We start from the raw sequence: 14,938 nt of genomic DNA, 5'->3' as shown, positions 1-14,938 counted from the left end.
TATATTTTCTCTCTTATTTCTATCTCCTATCTATTGGCAAATCAAAGGATTCCATTGACATGTTCCTTGAATTTCATATTGATATGATAAGTCATTTTCGACTTTTTTTGGTGCATTTATATAAATTGTATTTTCATATAAACATACATTATATTCGAATACATTTACTTATAAATGTACGAGTAAACTATCAAAATAGTATTCGAAAGTTTGCATAATTGACAAAACAAACCGTAAAAAATGTGAATGATAAATAAGTTATTGAAAGATTTAAAAATACGACAAAAGAACTAGATATTAAATATATATTTTAAAAATGATTTTAAAAATTAAATTTTCATGCAAATTTTTAGAATTATTATTAAAAAAATAAGTTTTTTTATCTTTAAAAATTGGTAATTTTTTTTAAAAAAATATTGTGAATGACTTTTTGAAAAAATAAAAAAGAAATTTTGAAATTGAATTTTGCTTCAAATTTTTGTATGTATTTTTAAAATATTTATTCAAATGTTATTACAAAAATTTATATCTAATAAATAAGTTGTTTGTTAAATATAAATTTTTTTTATTATTTACAAACAATATAATATTTGTTGATCTTTTTTGTTGTATTTTCGAATCATTCAAAAGTTGATTTATTACTAACATTCATGAATTTTTTTTATCATTGGTTAAATTTTTGGATATCAAATTCGTAATTAATTCCAAATGTATTAATAAAGTTAACGTTACTTTATCATTGGGGAATGGAAGGAGTAAAAGATGTAGATGAAATATTGTCACTAGTATTTTCCTTTGTTTTACTTGCGACTTGTTTGAAATCCCAATTCCCAAGTATAATGCCATAACAATATTAGAAAAATTGATAGAAGACGAGGACCATTCAACAATGTCAAAATGGGTTGAATTTGTAGAGCTAACACATTTGGCAAAGAAATGTTCGATGATCAATCTTTTTTCTTTATGTCTTTTACATTTGAGTCAACATTAGTCGATTATCTGTCTTTACATTAAAAGTGTTAGTTAGTTAATAGTTCCTTAGCATTCTCTTCTATCAAAAATATAAGATTAAAATTTGTTTAAATCAATGAATTAAAACAGATAAAAAGTAAACGGATCAATAACCTGTTTAATTCGTGGGGTTTTAATGAGTTTGATTATCAACTTTATCATTGTCTGGTGAAATAAAGTGGTATAACTTCTATGCTATTTCAAGGGTTAAAGCTAATGGAGAGAAAAAAAAAAAATCAAAATCGATAAATATATACTTGGGTCGAATTGACTTGGATTTGTTAGATTCAGAATAACTCTCTTATATTCATCTTAAGTTACTATCCGTTGTGTTTTATCAAAATTTTTGTGGTAAATTATTTTCTGGGTTAGTTTATTATTAACCTAATACTATTAGGTTTGGACTTAGCCATGGGTCATGGCCTAATAATTCTAAAAGAATTTCTGCATTATAATAAAAAAACTAAAAAATTATTGCTTTTTTTTTGTTTATTAAATCCTAAATCTTTTGGAAAAAAATACAACTCTACAAAAAAATGAATCAAATACTCAAATATGAAAGTATAAACTACAGACAAATAATATAAACGAAAGGAATATTATTTATAAGGACTAAAAATATATTTAATTTGTTTCTTTCCATATTTTGGTAGATATCTATCTACTTAATACACTAAAACTGGATTTTGCCCCAACTAATAAAAGTGAGATGTCGATTCCTCATAAATCTATTTTTCTGCCAAAATGAATGCACTATATTTTCTTCTAAGTTTATTTTATAAAATATCTTTATTATACTTATACTTTAATTAACATTTAAGTAATAATGCATAATTATACTAATTTAGGAAAATATATTTATTATAGTTATATAAAATCAATATTTAATGCATTATTAAACTAATTATCAATTATCAATTGAAAATATTTTTAATAATAATAATAATAATAATAATAATAATAATAATAATAATAATAATAATAATAATAATAATAATTATAGGGATAAGTATTGTTTTGTTCCCTAGCGTTGAGGATCAAAATTGAAACTGTCCCCAACGTAATTTTTTATTTAGAATCTTCCTTAACATTTTTTTTTCCGTATTAAAATCGTCCAATGTAACAATAATTTTTTGTTTTGGTATTTTTGCTAGAGACAAATACTTAGGTAAAGACGTTTAAAACATAGGGTTTGATCTCATTCGTTGAATAGATTATAATATATTAGATTTTTGACATGTGACATTGATTAAATGAGTTATATTCTTAAAAATTATTAATTTGACTCTGATACTAATTTTTTAATTTGTTTACAATTTAAATTTTTAATGAAGATTTTATTAGAAGTTTGCTTTAATTATTATTATTTTTTATAAATTTTATAATATTATTTTTCTGTTTTTATTTAATTATCATTTTGATATTTTATTCGATCTTATCACGTACATTGTACGGATAATTACACTTGTTATTCCTCTAATTTTTACTTTTTGATCAATTTGATCTATCAATTTTAAGGCTAATAAAATTTGTCCTTTTATTGTTATCTAAATAGAAAAGATGCTAACACTCTAATAATTTAAAAAATATTTTTTATTTTTATTTTGGGTATTTTTTCTTTCAAATTTCAGAAAAAATATAAAAATTTACTTTTTATTTTTATATGTATACTTTTTTCTGTTACAAAACTTAAAATAAAAAACACAAACCAAATTTGGTTATACTAGGAATCAAACCAACCAAAGAGGACCATTACTCCGTTTGTTCGAAATTCTTTCTCATCATCAAGAAAAATAAAATAACGTGGATCACTCTACAAAAAAATTATTTAAAATTGGCAAAATTTGTAATGAACGAATAATAATTTTGAAAAAGAAGGAAAAAAGAAAATGATAACCATAAGAATAATAAAAAATGATATAAAAATTTAGTTATTAGTTGATTTTCTAGTTATTAACTCATTTTTGTAAATTTATCATATTTTTGTTAATTTAAGTAACTTAAAGGTGTTTATCATCACTTTAATTACCTAAGCATATCTACTTAATATACTAAAATTAGTTTTTCCCAACTAATAAAAGTGAGGTGTCGATTTCTCATGAATCCATTTTCTCGCTAAAATGAATGCACTATTTTCTCTTCTAAGTTTATTTTATAAAAATATCTTTATTATACTTATACTATAATTAGCATTTAAGTAATAATGCATAATTATACTAATTTAGAAAAATATCTTTATTATAGTTATATAAAATCAATATTCAATGCATTATTAAACTACTTATCAATTATCAATCGAAAATATTTTTAATAATAATAATAATAATAATAATAATAATAATAATAATAATAATAATATGATAATTATAGGGATAAGTATTGTTTTGTTCCCTAGCGTTGAGGGTCGAAATCGAAACTGTCCCCAACGTAATTTTTTATTTAAAATTTTCCTTAACGTTTTTTTTTCGTATTAAAATCGTCTAATGTAACAATAATTTTTTGTTTTGGTATTTTTTCTAGAGACAAATACCCAGGCAAAGACGTTTAAAATGTGGGGTTTGATGTCATTCGTTGAATAAATTATAATATATTAGATTTTTGACACGTGAAATAGATTAAATGAATTATATTCTTAAAATTATTAATTTTTTGATCATGATACCAATTTTTTAATTTGTTTACAATTTAAATTTTTAATAAAAATTTTATTAGAAATTTACTTTATTTATTATTATTTTTTATAAATTTATAATACTATTTTTTATTTTTATTTAATTATCATTTTAATATTTTATTCAATCTTATCACGTGTATGACTGGAGTAATTACACTTGTTATTCCTCTAATTACACTTGTTATATATACCGGAGATTCCTATATCGTAACCGAAGATCAAGCCTCCCATGACTGCAACTATGCATGTTACTGTCATCGTGTCACGAAAGGAGTTAGGTTTTCGGGATACTTCTTGCCCCCTCCGGGGCCAATTCCTCCCACGGCCTGCATTCTGACAAGAAATATTAACGAATGAAAAGAGAGAGAAGATCAGAGAGCGAAAGGGAAACAATGTGGAGCTTTACGATGGGGAGTGACAAGTATTTAAATAGAGCGCTAACTCCATTTTTTATTTCATTTTATTATTTTTTCTCTTTTCTTGTTTATCATTAAATTCTCTCTTCATCTTTTTCATTTTGTTGAGCTGTCAGTCATAATACAAAAAAAAAATACCAACAATACACTATTTCTCATATATATATATATATATATATATATATATATATATTTTACGTGTGTTAATATTTATTATTTAGGAGTGTTTATGTTGATTTATTTTTTACTTTCAATGATTCTAAACTATATTGTAAACACTCAATACTCATGTTTAAAGAAATAAACTATGAAATTCTAAAAATGTATTTAAAATGTTGAATTTACAGAAGAACAAAAAACTAAATTTCTAAAGGTTTTGCGATCTACCATATATATTAAAGAGGGATTGATGAATCCCTGGTTTATGAAAATGGGAAGGAAGAGAGGTTCCCTGAGATGGACCTGGACTTTGTGAACTTTGGAGACCTTGTTACATTGTTCAAGGGTTTGGGATACCAGTCATACAGGAAAGTATACTGGTATGATCCCACAAGTAGCGACATTGAGTCGGGTTTGAACAAGTTAACTGGGAATGCTGGGATAAATGCAATGCGAGATAACATATCGAAGAACCAAAACTCTGCTGAGTTTCATATATACTTTGATCATGGAGTAGATGTCCCTGAGGTTGTTGAAGATGCTGGAAGGGATGCTGATGGGGCAGTGGATGTGGATGTGGATGTGATGAGATATTAGAGGAAGTGAAGACATCCTCTTCATCAGATGACGGGTACGAAAGCATGGAGGATGTGCTGTACAAACCTCCACCAGCTAGAGTGGAGACCTCTAGTTCTGAGAGTGAAAAAGAAGCCAGTTGCAAGAGAAAAAGTACACAGGATAGAAAAAAGATAGTCACCCCGAAGAAGCCAGTTGCAAGGAGGCAAGGGTTAAAGGGAAATGCTAAGGTTGAACAGAAGAGGGTTCAGAAAAGGACCAGGGTGAATGTTAGGGGAGAAAATAGTGCAGGGGGTAATACTGGTGGTCAAGGGGCTGATCGGCCGAATGATGAAGGAGGAGGTGGTGGTAATCCTGGTGTGGAGCTGGACAATGCAGGGGTAGGGGTTTCTACATTAGTGATTTGCCATCAGAAGATTTTCAGGCCACCTGCTTCACTTGGTCAAGGGCCACCACCATGTAGCACACAGCACCAAGAACTAGTTCACCAAGCACCATCTAACACGCAGGCAGCTGCACAACCTCAGCAGGCCCCACCCCCACAACCATCTAAACCAACTGTTTCAGCGTCCAAGGACTCCAAGGAATGAAGCAAATCATGTATTATCTTATTTTGTGACAAATGTGTCATACTGTAAACTTTTTTTGTATTAGCCAGATATAACTATCTTTTTTTGGATATTATCCAGTTTTTTGGTTACCTGTTTGTGGTTAAGCAAAAACTTGTCATTGGTAGCATGCCATACATGGGCAGACATTACTAGCCAGCTAGTCGTCCTTTTTTTGGGTTGTCACTTACAATGAACAATGTTTAGGTTCAAAGGTTTAATGCCAGTTACTCAATGTTTGATTATCTGTGATTTTGCCAGCTTTCATTTTCTGCATTACATTGCAATATACAGGATACAAAATTCATACATTTCTAGAACAAATTTTTCCAGGCGACACGTAACAAAATTTATCATATTCAACCATCAATAAGTTCTTACAACTTAAAATACCAGCAATCAAGACAATTATAATCACATATATACACCATCTAATTGGATTCTTTTTGGACTCGAAAGCTATAATCCTCTTCTCTAAACAACTGATCTTCTTTTCCATGCCATGTTTCCATTCATGCTCTTCAACGTCACCTAATTCCTTATCTGCCTGGAACCTTGAATCACTCAACCCAAGCCTTCCAATGTGCTCATTTAACCACAAAAAAAATTTGCAATGGGGTTGTCTCACCTGCACAAAATCATTCCACATAAATCACCATGAAAAACTGGGTTACCCTAAACCCTAACACTAATAGATTCCCACACAATTATACATACCTTATAAAATGGACAGGCGAGAAATAATCTGTTAGGGTTGCTGCTCGTCTTCGACATGAACATGATAGCGTATTCTCCATAGAAGCACTTCGGTGACACCCCATCTTTGCCATCCTTCCCCTTAGGACCAGAACCTTTGGCGAATTGCTCTTTTCTTCCTACACCTCCACTTCTTCGCGAACAAGATGATACCCCATCTGATGCCATGCTCCCTTTCTTCGTTCACCAGCTTCACCCTTTCTGTGCACTCGAGGAAATAGGGTTCAAGAATTTGAAATATTGGGGGTGGGGGAGAAACGGAATCATTTTTGGAGGCTGGGGACTAATCTATCCTATTTCCAGAAAGTCTTACCAACGTGGCATCCCGTTACGTCCACGTCAGAGCCACGGCAGCCAACTCAGCATTTTCCGACGGGGCTAACAGGGGGATAGATTTGTCCACAATTTTGAAGGGTCAGGAACATAATTGTATTTTCCAATCATCGAGGACGAAAATGTCTTCTGAAAAAAAGGTCAGGGACCGATTTGTCATTTTCTAAAAAAAAATTAGTCTTCTATTAAAACTATTTTATTTGATCTTATCTCTGCATTGCACGTGCATGCAGGGACGGACCCAAGTTCAATGAAGAGGGGGCACTTGCCCCCACTAAGTTATAAAAAAATAAAAATATTATATAAATTAATATATTTTTTCAATGTAATTATATTTTTGTTCTCACAAAAATTTATAAATTTTATTTTGAAATTTATGTTAAAAATGTTCTTTTATTAAATTTAACATGTAATAATATTTATTTTATTAAATTTGATTTAATATTAAAATTGAAAATAAGTAAATAAATTAACTCAATAAAAAATTAATGAATGATAATATATTTTTTAAAACTAATCAACTAATTAATTATTAGCCAATGAGTTATAGTTCAAATGGTATAGTCTCCCCATACTCAATTAAGAGATTGCGGGTTCGAGTCTTCTATCTTTGATAAAAAAAAAACTAATTAATTATTAAACTAAATCTCAGTTCTCTAAATATAAATAAAATTATCATAGTCTTATTTTTTCTTTAAAAATTAGTTATAATAAACAAAAAGAATATCTACCTATTAATTAATATTTTTTATTTTAATATTATATAATATTTTTTAATTTTATTTCTTAAATAATTTTGCTTGTAACAACTATTTTGAATTAAAAATATTTTAAGTCATAAATATTACAACAAATAAACTTTTTAATTGAATGAGATGTAATTAATATTTGAAAATTATAATGAGTAGTAGAACAATTGTTTAAAAGTATAGAAGTTGATTTTAATATGTTAAAATATGTATATTTTTTTGATAATTATTTACGTAATGAATGTAAAATATAATTTTTTAATTATAATACATAATTAAATAGATGTGTACAATTTTTAATCTGACAGTATATTAAAATTAAATTAAAATATTTTAAGAATAAAAGTGTTTACTAATTTTTTTAAACTTTGATATCTCCATTATATTTTTAGTATAATTAGTAATATTCAAAACAATTTATCTTAGAATATATATTTTGCCCCCACTCCTAAAATTTTCTGGGTCCGTCACTGCGTGCATGGTACGTGCATGGCACGTGCATTGCACGAACATGGCACGTGCATTGCACGGGTGATTACACTTGAATTATCCTTAAAAAAAATTCAATCTACATTCCAAATATATATATGAATAAATGTTATCCTAGAATACATATAACCAAGTTAAATTTTCTTTAAATATATCATTTGATATGCATTTCAAATAAAAAAAAATATTATTATATCTTAGATATGAAATATTTTTTTATGATATTACTATAATTTTAGTTGTTTGCTCTCATTATTAGCATTTAATATGATTTATTTAATCTTTTTGTCGATTTAATATTCCATATTTTTTAATATTTATTTTTATTATTGTTCTTTTTTCTCTCTAAATCAATTATATATCATCATCATAACTAACGATTCTCTCGTGGTATTTCTTAATTTTAATATTACAAAATTTGCATAAGATTACATTTATTTATATCTCATCCTCATTATTTTTATGTATGTATATTATATTTTTTAAGAATATCTTTAAATAAGGAAACTGAATCAAATATTAAAAACCTAAATATATAACACTTATTTTAAAGCATACAAAGTTCTTCTATATATACCTACTATATCATAATAGTTGTTCAATACATTCTTATTATTTGCTTTACTATTTTATTCTACATATTTTCTTACTTGAATATTGAATATTGTTCATCATGTCTGATCAAGAAAAGAAATACGAGTGTGATCAATGTGATAAGAAGTTTTCAACTTCAAAAAATTTGTGCGCCCATAAGAGCAAGGCTCACAATCCAGTTACTTATAATCTAAGTAATTGTAGTATATGCAACAAATATTTCGACATTCCATCGTTGTTACAAGTTCATATGAAGAAAGAACATGGTTACTATACATTCTTGTAAATGTTAAGGCATTTGAAATAAGTCCATGAGTTATGTTAAAGTTTAGAATAAGAATCAATATTTATGATATTTTATTTATTACTTTATAGGAGAATTTTTTTAAGAATTTAATTTGGGAATTGTTATCCTATTAATTAGGGTTTTAGGGTTATAGCTTTTCTTATATGAGTCTTTATATTTAAAAAAAATTAGTCTTCTGTTAAAACTATTTTATTCGATCTTATCTCGTGCATTGGCACGTGCATTGCATGGATAATTACACTTGTATTATCAAATTTAATCTACATTCCAAATATATATATGAATAAATGTTATCCTAGAGTACACATATCTAAGTTAAATTTTCTTTAAATATATCATTTGATATGCATTTAAAATAAAAAAATATTATTATATCTTAGATATGAATTTTTTTTTTTATGTTGTTACTATAATTTTAATTGTTTGCTCTCATTATTAGCATTTGAATTGATTTATTTAATCTTTTTGTTGACTTAATATTTCATATTTTTTTAATACTTATTTTTATTGTTGTTCTTTTCTCTCTCTAAATCAATTATATATCATCACTAATGATTCTTGCGTGGTATTTCTTAATTTTAATTTTACAAAATTTGCATAAGATTACATTTATTTATATCTCATCCTCATTATTTTTATGCATGTATATTATATTTTTTAAGAATATCTTCAAATAAGGAAATTGAATCAAATACTAAAAAACTAAATATATAAAACTTATTTTAAAGCATACAAAGTTCTTCTATATATACCTACTATATCATAATAGTTGTTCAATACATTCTTATTATTTACTTTACTATTTTATTCTATATATTTTTTTACTTGAATATTGAATATTGTTCATCATATCTGATCAAGAAAAGAAATACGAGTATGATCAATGTGATAAGAAGTTTTCAACTTCAAAAAATTTGCGCGCCCATAAGAGCAAGGCTCACAATCTAGTTACTTATAATCCAAGTAATTATAGTATATGCAACAAATATTTCGATATTCTATCGTTATTACAAGTTCATATGAAGAAAGAACATAGTTACTATACATTCTTGTGAATGTTAAGGCATTTGAAATAAGTCCATGAATTATGTTAAAGTTTAGAATGAGAATCAATATTTATGGTATTTTATTTATTACTTTATGGGAGAATTTTTTTTTAAGAATTTAATTTGGGAATTGTTATCCTATTAATTAGGGTTTTAGGGTTATATCTTTTCTTATATGGGTCTTTATATTTAAAAAAATTAGTCTTCTATTAAAACTATTTTATTCAATCTTATCTCGTGCATTGCACGTGTATGGCACGTGCATTGCACGGGTAATTACACTTGTATTATCCTTAAAAAAATTTAATCTACATTCCATATATATATATGAATAAATGTTATCCTAGAATACACATAAGCAAGTTAAATTTTCTTTGAATATATCATTTGATATGCATTTCAAATAAAAAAATATTATTATATGTTAGATATGAAATATTTTTTTATGATGTTACTATAATTTTAATTGTTTGCTCTCATTATTAGCATTTAGTATGATTTATTTAATCTTTTTGTCGATTTAATATTCCATATTTTTTAATATTTTTTTGTTGTTCTTTTTTCTCTCTAAATCCATTATATATCATCATCATAACTAAAGATTCTTGCGTAGTATTTCTTAATTTTAATATTACAAAATTTGCATAAGATTACATTTATTTATATTTGTAAAATCCAAGACCTTTGAAAAGTTTTATTTTAAAGTAATCCCAAATGATATATTTATTTATAATTTTTAATTTCAGAAATTATTTTTATTGAAAATAATTAAAGGCAGTTAATTGGTTTTGAAATAAATTAAGGTTTTTATCCAAACTCTATACCTATGGATTATTTTCCTATTTATGATTTAAAGTTCTAGAAATTTGAAAATAATGAGGTTTGGCTATTTAAATTAGGATTTTGTTTAATTTTATAATTATTGAATTATTTTCTATATTTAAATTATAAAGTTGGTAGTTATGAGATAATAAGAATTTTATATGATTCGATTTTAGATGCTTTATATTTATATCATTTACTACTTTAAATTAAAGGTAAAGAAAATTAATTATATTACCATGTATTTTCAATTGGAGTAATTTATTGAGAATCAATTAGTACTTTTATACCACAAATAATATTTTAAAGTAATTTTAGAGATTAAATTAATTTTTTAAATATTAATACTTTACGCTCCAATTTTATTAAAATTACCAAACTATCCCTATACCTAATTTTTACCAAAACCCTAAATCCCCAAATATCTCCCTAACCCCCAATTTTCCTAACCCTAGCTGCCTTACCTCCTTCAGCCACCAAAGTCCCTTCTTCTCTTCCCAAACTCAGCAGCAATTCATGGAAAAAAAAGAGAGAGAGGAAAGAGATAACAGAGAGAAAGAGAGAGAACTGAGGGAGGAGAAGAGGAAGGTGGCGCCGGCGCCACAGGTCCCGCTACCGCCGCCTCATGGTCATCGCGCTCGCAAGCTACCACTGCACCTAGGGGTGGCAAACGGGCCTAAATCCGCCAGGCCGGCCCTCGTAACCCGCCAAAAAAGGCGGGCTGGGCTGGAAATTTGGGACTGCCGAAAGACAAAAATCTGCCTAACCCAAATCGTTTAAACCGTGGGTTTTGGCGGGACGGGGCGGGCTTCCTCGGCGGGCTGAGGCATTTTTTTAAGGTGAACCCATGAACCCAGACCCAGAAGTCTAGAACCCATGAACCCACCCACCCACCCGACCCGACCCGACCCAATCCCCAGCAAAACCCTAATGAATCCCTAATTCCACTTCCAGATTTGCAGTTGCAGCTTCCTTAGTTCCTCATCTCTAGTCTCCTCGACGGCTCTCACTCGGTTCCTCAGTTCCTCAGTTCCTCACCGTCAGTTCCTCAGTTTCTCACCGTCACTCTCAATCTCTCACTCGGTCATCCTCAACAGTCAACACAGAGGCTTCAGCCTTCAGCCTTCAGCTTCTCCAGTCTCACACGGTCACACCTCACACCTGCCGTCTCACACTTCCATCGACCTCAGCTCGCACTTCAGTGTTTCGTCCTCACCCCTGACGCTCGCTGAGTTGCAGTCACTGAGTCACCGTCGATCTTCGGTCGTCGTGGCCTACTGAGTTCTAGCCACCACTGCTCCTCCGTCTGGCCGTCGTCGCTACTGGTCTCGGTCCTGGGCTCTTGGGTCTTGTCCTCTCGCTGCTGGTCTTGCTCTCTGGGACTCTGGGTCTCCTTGTTTATCTTCATCACTGCGACACGGCTGCTCTTCGCCTCCCCTGTCCTGGTCCTCGCCTCCTCTGGTTAGTTTTCTAACTTAGGGTTTGAGATTCATCAATTTAGGTTTGTTTGTGGTGTTTTGTGCTGTTTGATATAGGTAAATTAGGGTTGATATTTGGTTGAGTTTTGATTATAGTTGATATTTGGTTAAATCTGATTATGGTTGAGTTTTGATTATGGTTGATAATGGTTGATATTTGGTTAAATCTGATGCAGATTCAGAAATTGTTTCCTATTTTTTTGTGTTGTTTGATAACGGTTGAGTTTTGATTATGGTTGATAATGGTTGATATTTGGTTGAATACTTGAATCTGATGCGGATTCAGAAATTGTTTCCTATTTTTTGTGTTGTTTCATAATAGTTGAGTTTTGATTATGGTTGATAATGGTTGATATTTGGTTGAATACTTGAATCTGATGCGGATTCAGAAATTGTTTGCTGTTTTTTGTGTGGTTTGCTAATGGTTGATGAACCTAGTTCATATAAACAATTTACATTTGCTTTTATTTCAGAAAATATGAATTCTGAAACTGTGAGTAACCTTGTTACTACTGGAGTTGGTTCTGAGGCTGCTCCGATCGAGGTTGATGAATCTAGTTTGAAAAGGCTGAAACTAGCAACCTCCAATGTTTGAAATTTTTTCAAAAAGCTCGGTCCAAATAAGGATGGAGTAGAATGTGCTGAGTGTAAAGGATGCAAGAAGGTGTTTAAAGCTGGAGGTAAGCGATATGGCACTTCTACTATAAAACGACATCTTGATAGTTGTACTCAAATTAAGCATGAAGATATTAGTCAGACTATAGCAGAATTGCAACTTAAAATGGGTTCATTTAAGATTGATTCAGGAGTAACTAGAGATATATTTGCTGGGTATGTAGTTGCTGGGGATAAGCCTTTTAATATGGTTGATGATAGGAGATTTAGAAATTGGGTGAAATATATTAGTCCAACTTTGAAAGTTCCTTCTAGGAATATGGTTAAGGCTGACATAGTGAAAGTTCACAAGAGAGAAGCTGCGAAACTTAAAAAAATTTTAGTTTCCATTCCAAATAGAATTTGCTTACCATCTGATCTTTGGACTTCTAGTACCAATGAGGGGTTTATATGTTTGACTGCACATTTTGCTGATGAGAACCAGAAATTACAAAGTAAAATTCTCAATTTTTATCATATGCCTTCTCCTTACACAGGATTTGAGTTGTCTTCTAAAATCTTTACGCTTTTGACTGAGTGGAAAATTGATAAAAAGATTTTTTTCCATTACTTTGGATAATGCTTCTTCTAATGATACTTGTGTTGAACACTTGAAAAGTACTTTGGATGTGCATGGTTCATTGTTGTGTGGTGGTGAATTCTTTCATGTTCGTTGCTCTGCTCATATTTTAAATCTTATTGTCCAAGATGGAATGAAAATATGTGGTGATGCAGTGTATAAGATTAGAGAGTCTATTAAGTTTATGAGAAAATCTGAAAGTCGAATGGTTAAGTTTAAAGAATGTTTTGAAGATATTGAGGGACTTGAGTATACGACTGCATTATGTTTAGATGTTCCTACTAGGTGGAATTCACTTTATGCAATGCTTGCAAGTGCTATTCCTTATAAGAAAGCTTTTGAAATGTATAAAGTAAAAGAAGCTGGGTTTAGGGAGTATTGTCCTTCATCAGATGAGTGGAGAAGAACTGAAAAGATATGTGATTTCTTGTTACTATTTTATGAAACTACCAAGTTGATGTCTGGAACTTCTTACCCAACATCCAACTTGTATTTTTTACAAGTTTGGCAAATCCAGCTTATTTTAATGAATAGTTTGAAGAATGATGAAGTGCTTATAAGTAACATGGGAGAAAAAATGATGATTAAGTTCAAGAAATATTGGAAAGAATACAGTGTTGTTCTTGCATTTAGGGTAGTTCTTGATCCTAGATTTAAACTCAACACTTTGGTTCATTGCTATAATGAGATTGATCCTATTAGTGCTAAAGACAAAGTGGAGCATGTGAAGAGTAAGTTATACAAGCTTTTTGAGGTTTATGACCAAAATTCCTCTACAACTGTAGAGAGTTCTTCCCAACTTTCAAGTAATTTTTCTCAAGTAACATCTTCTGCAATTGGAACTCAGCTTATTAAAATTATTGGTGTAAGTATTTTTATCTACTTGGTTATATATATTTTTTATTTTTCATGCTTTTTGATTCATATATTGTTTATAATGCAAAGGATTTGATGTCCCGTAATCAAGAAGTTGAAGTGAAAAGTGGAAAGAACCAACTGGATATTTATTTGAGTGAGGCAACATTATTTTGCAATGATGCAATCATTGATGTTTTGCAATGGTGGAAAGACAACCATCATCGTTTTCCAACACTATCACTAATGGCACGAGATTTGTTGAGCATTCCTATTACTACCGTGGCTTCAGAATATGCATTTAGCATGGGTTCTCATGTTTTGAATAAGTATAGAAGTCGTTTGTTGTCAGATAATGTTGAAGCGGTGATTTGCACCAGAAATTGGATACGTGGATATGATGATTTTGGTATATTATATTTATGACATACATACTTGAGTGATTTTGAACATTATTATGTACTATTTTGCTAATATATTTATTTATTTTTTTCTAGAGGAAGATAAAGATCAGGAAGATATTGCAAAAGGAGAAGGCTATTCTTCAAGAGTTGGTTCCAATGATGTTATTGACTTACATGAAGATGAAGATGAAAATTAAGTGTATTGAATTAAATTTAATTTGCTTTGAAGACTATTTATAATTATGTTTTTGGACTTTGGATTATATATATTTTGTCTATGGGACTATTTATAACTATGTTTTTGTATTTTGGATAATTGGATTATGTTTATTTATTTTGAAGACTATTTATATTTAATATTTATATTTATATTGATTTAAATATAAGATATTAGATATGTCCTTATAAATATTAAAAAAAAAATAAT

At 29.0% G+C, this 14,938-nt stretch overlaps 1 protein-coding gene across 1 annotated transcript; it reads left to right on the top strand.

Moving 5' to 3' along the window:
* The first annotated feature begins 12,496 nt into the window (after nt 1–12,496).
* LOC130934773 (zinc finger BED domain-containing protein RICESLEEPER 2-like) lies at nt 12,497–14,214 on the top strand. The gene is made up of 4 exons (XM_057864309.1): nt 12,497–12,607; nt 12,758–13,077; nt 13,229–14,058; nt 14,198–14,214. Exons 1-4 carry the CDS (start codon nt 12,497–12,499, stop codon nt 14,212–14,214), a joined length of 1,278 nt encoding a protein of 425 aa, XP_057720292.1.
* Nucleotides 14,215–14,938: the final 724 nt, after the last annotated feature.

Source organism: Arachis stenosperma, chromosome 6, assembly GCF_014773155.1.
Source record: "Arachis stenosperma cultivar V10309 chromosome 6, arast.V10309.gnm1.PFL2, whole genome shotgun sequence".
Classification (NCBI taxonomy): Eukaryota; Viridiplantae; Streptophyta; class Magnoliopsida; order Fabales; family Fabaceae; genus Arachis; species Arachis stenosperma.
This window is presented reverse-complemented; position numbering and strand designations above follow the sequence as displayed.

Coding starts and splice junctions, on each gene's coding strand:
- LOC130934773 (XM_057864309.1), top strand. CDS start 12,497: ATGAATTCTGAAACTGTGAGTAACCTTGTTACTACTGGAGTTGGTTCT. Junction 12,608..12,757: donor TGAAACTAGCAACCTCCAAT/GTTTGAAATTTT, acceptor ACTCAAATTAAG/CATGAAGATATTAGTCAGAC. Junction 13,078..13,228: donor ACTTCTAGTACCAATGAGGG/GTTTATATGTTT, acceptor ATTGATAAAAAG/ATTTTTTTCCATTACTTTGG.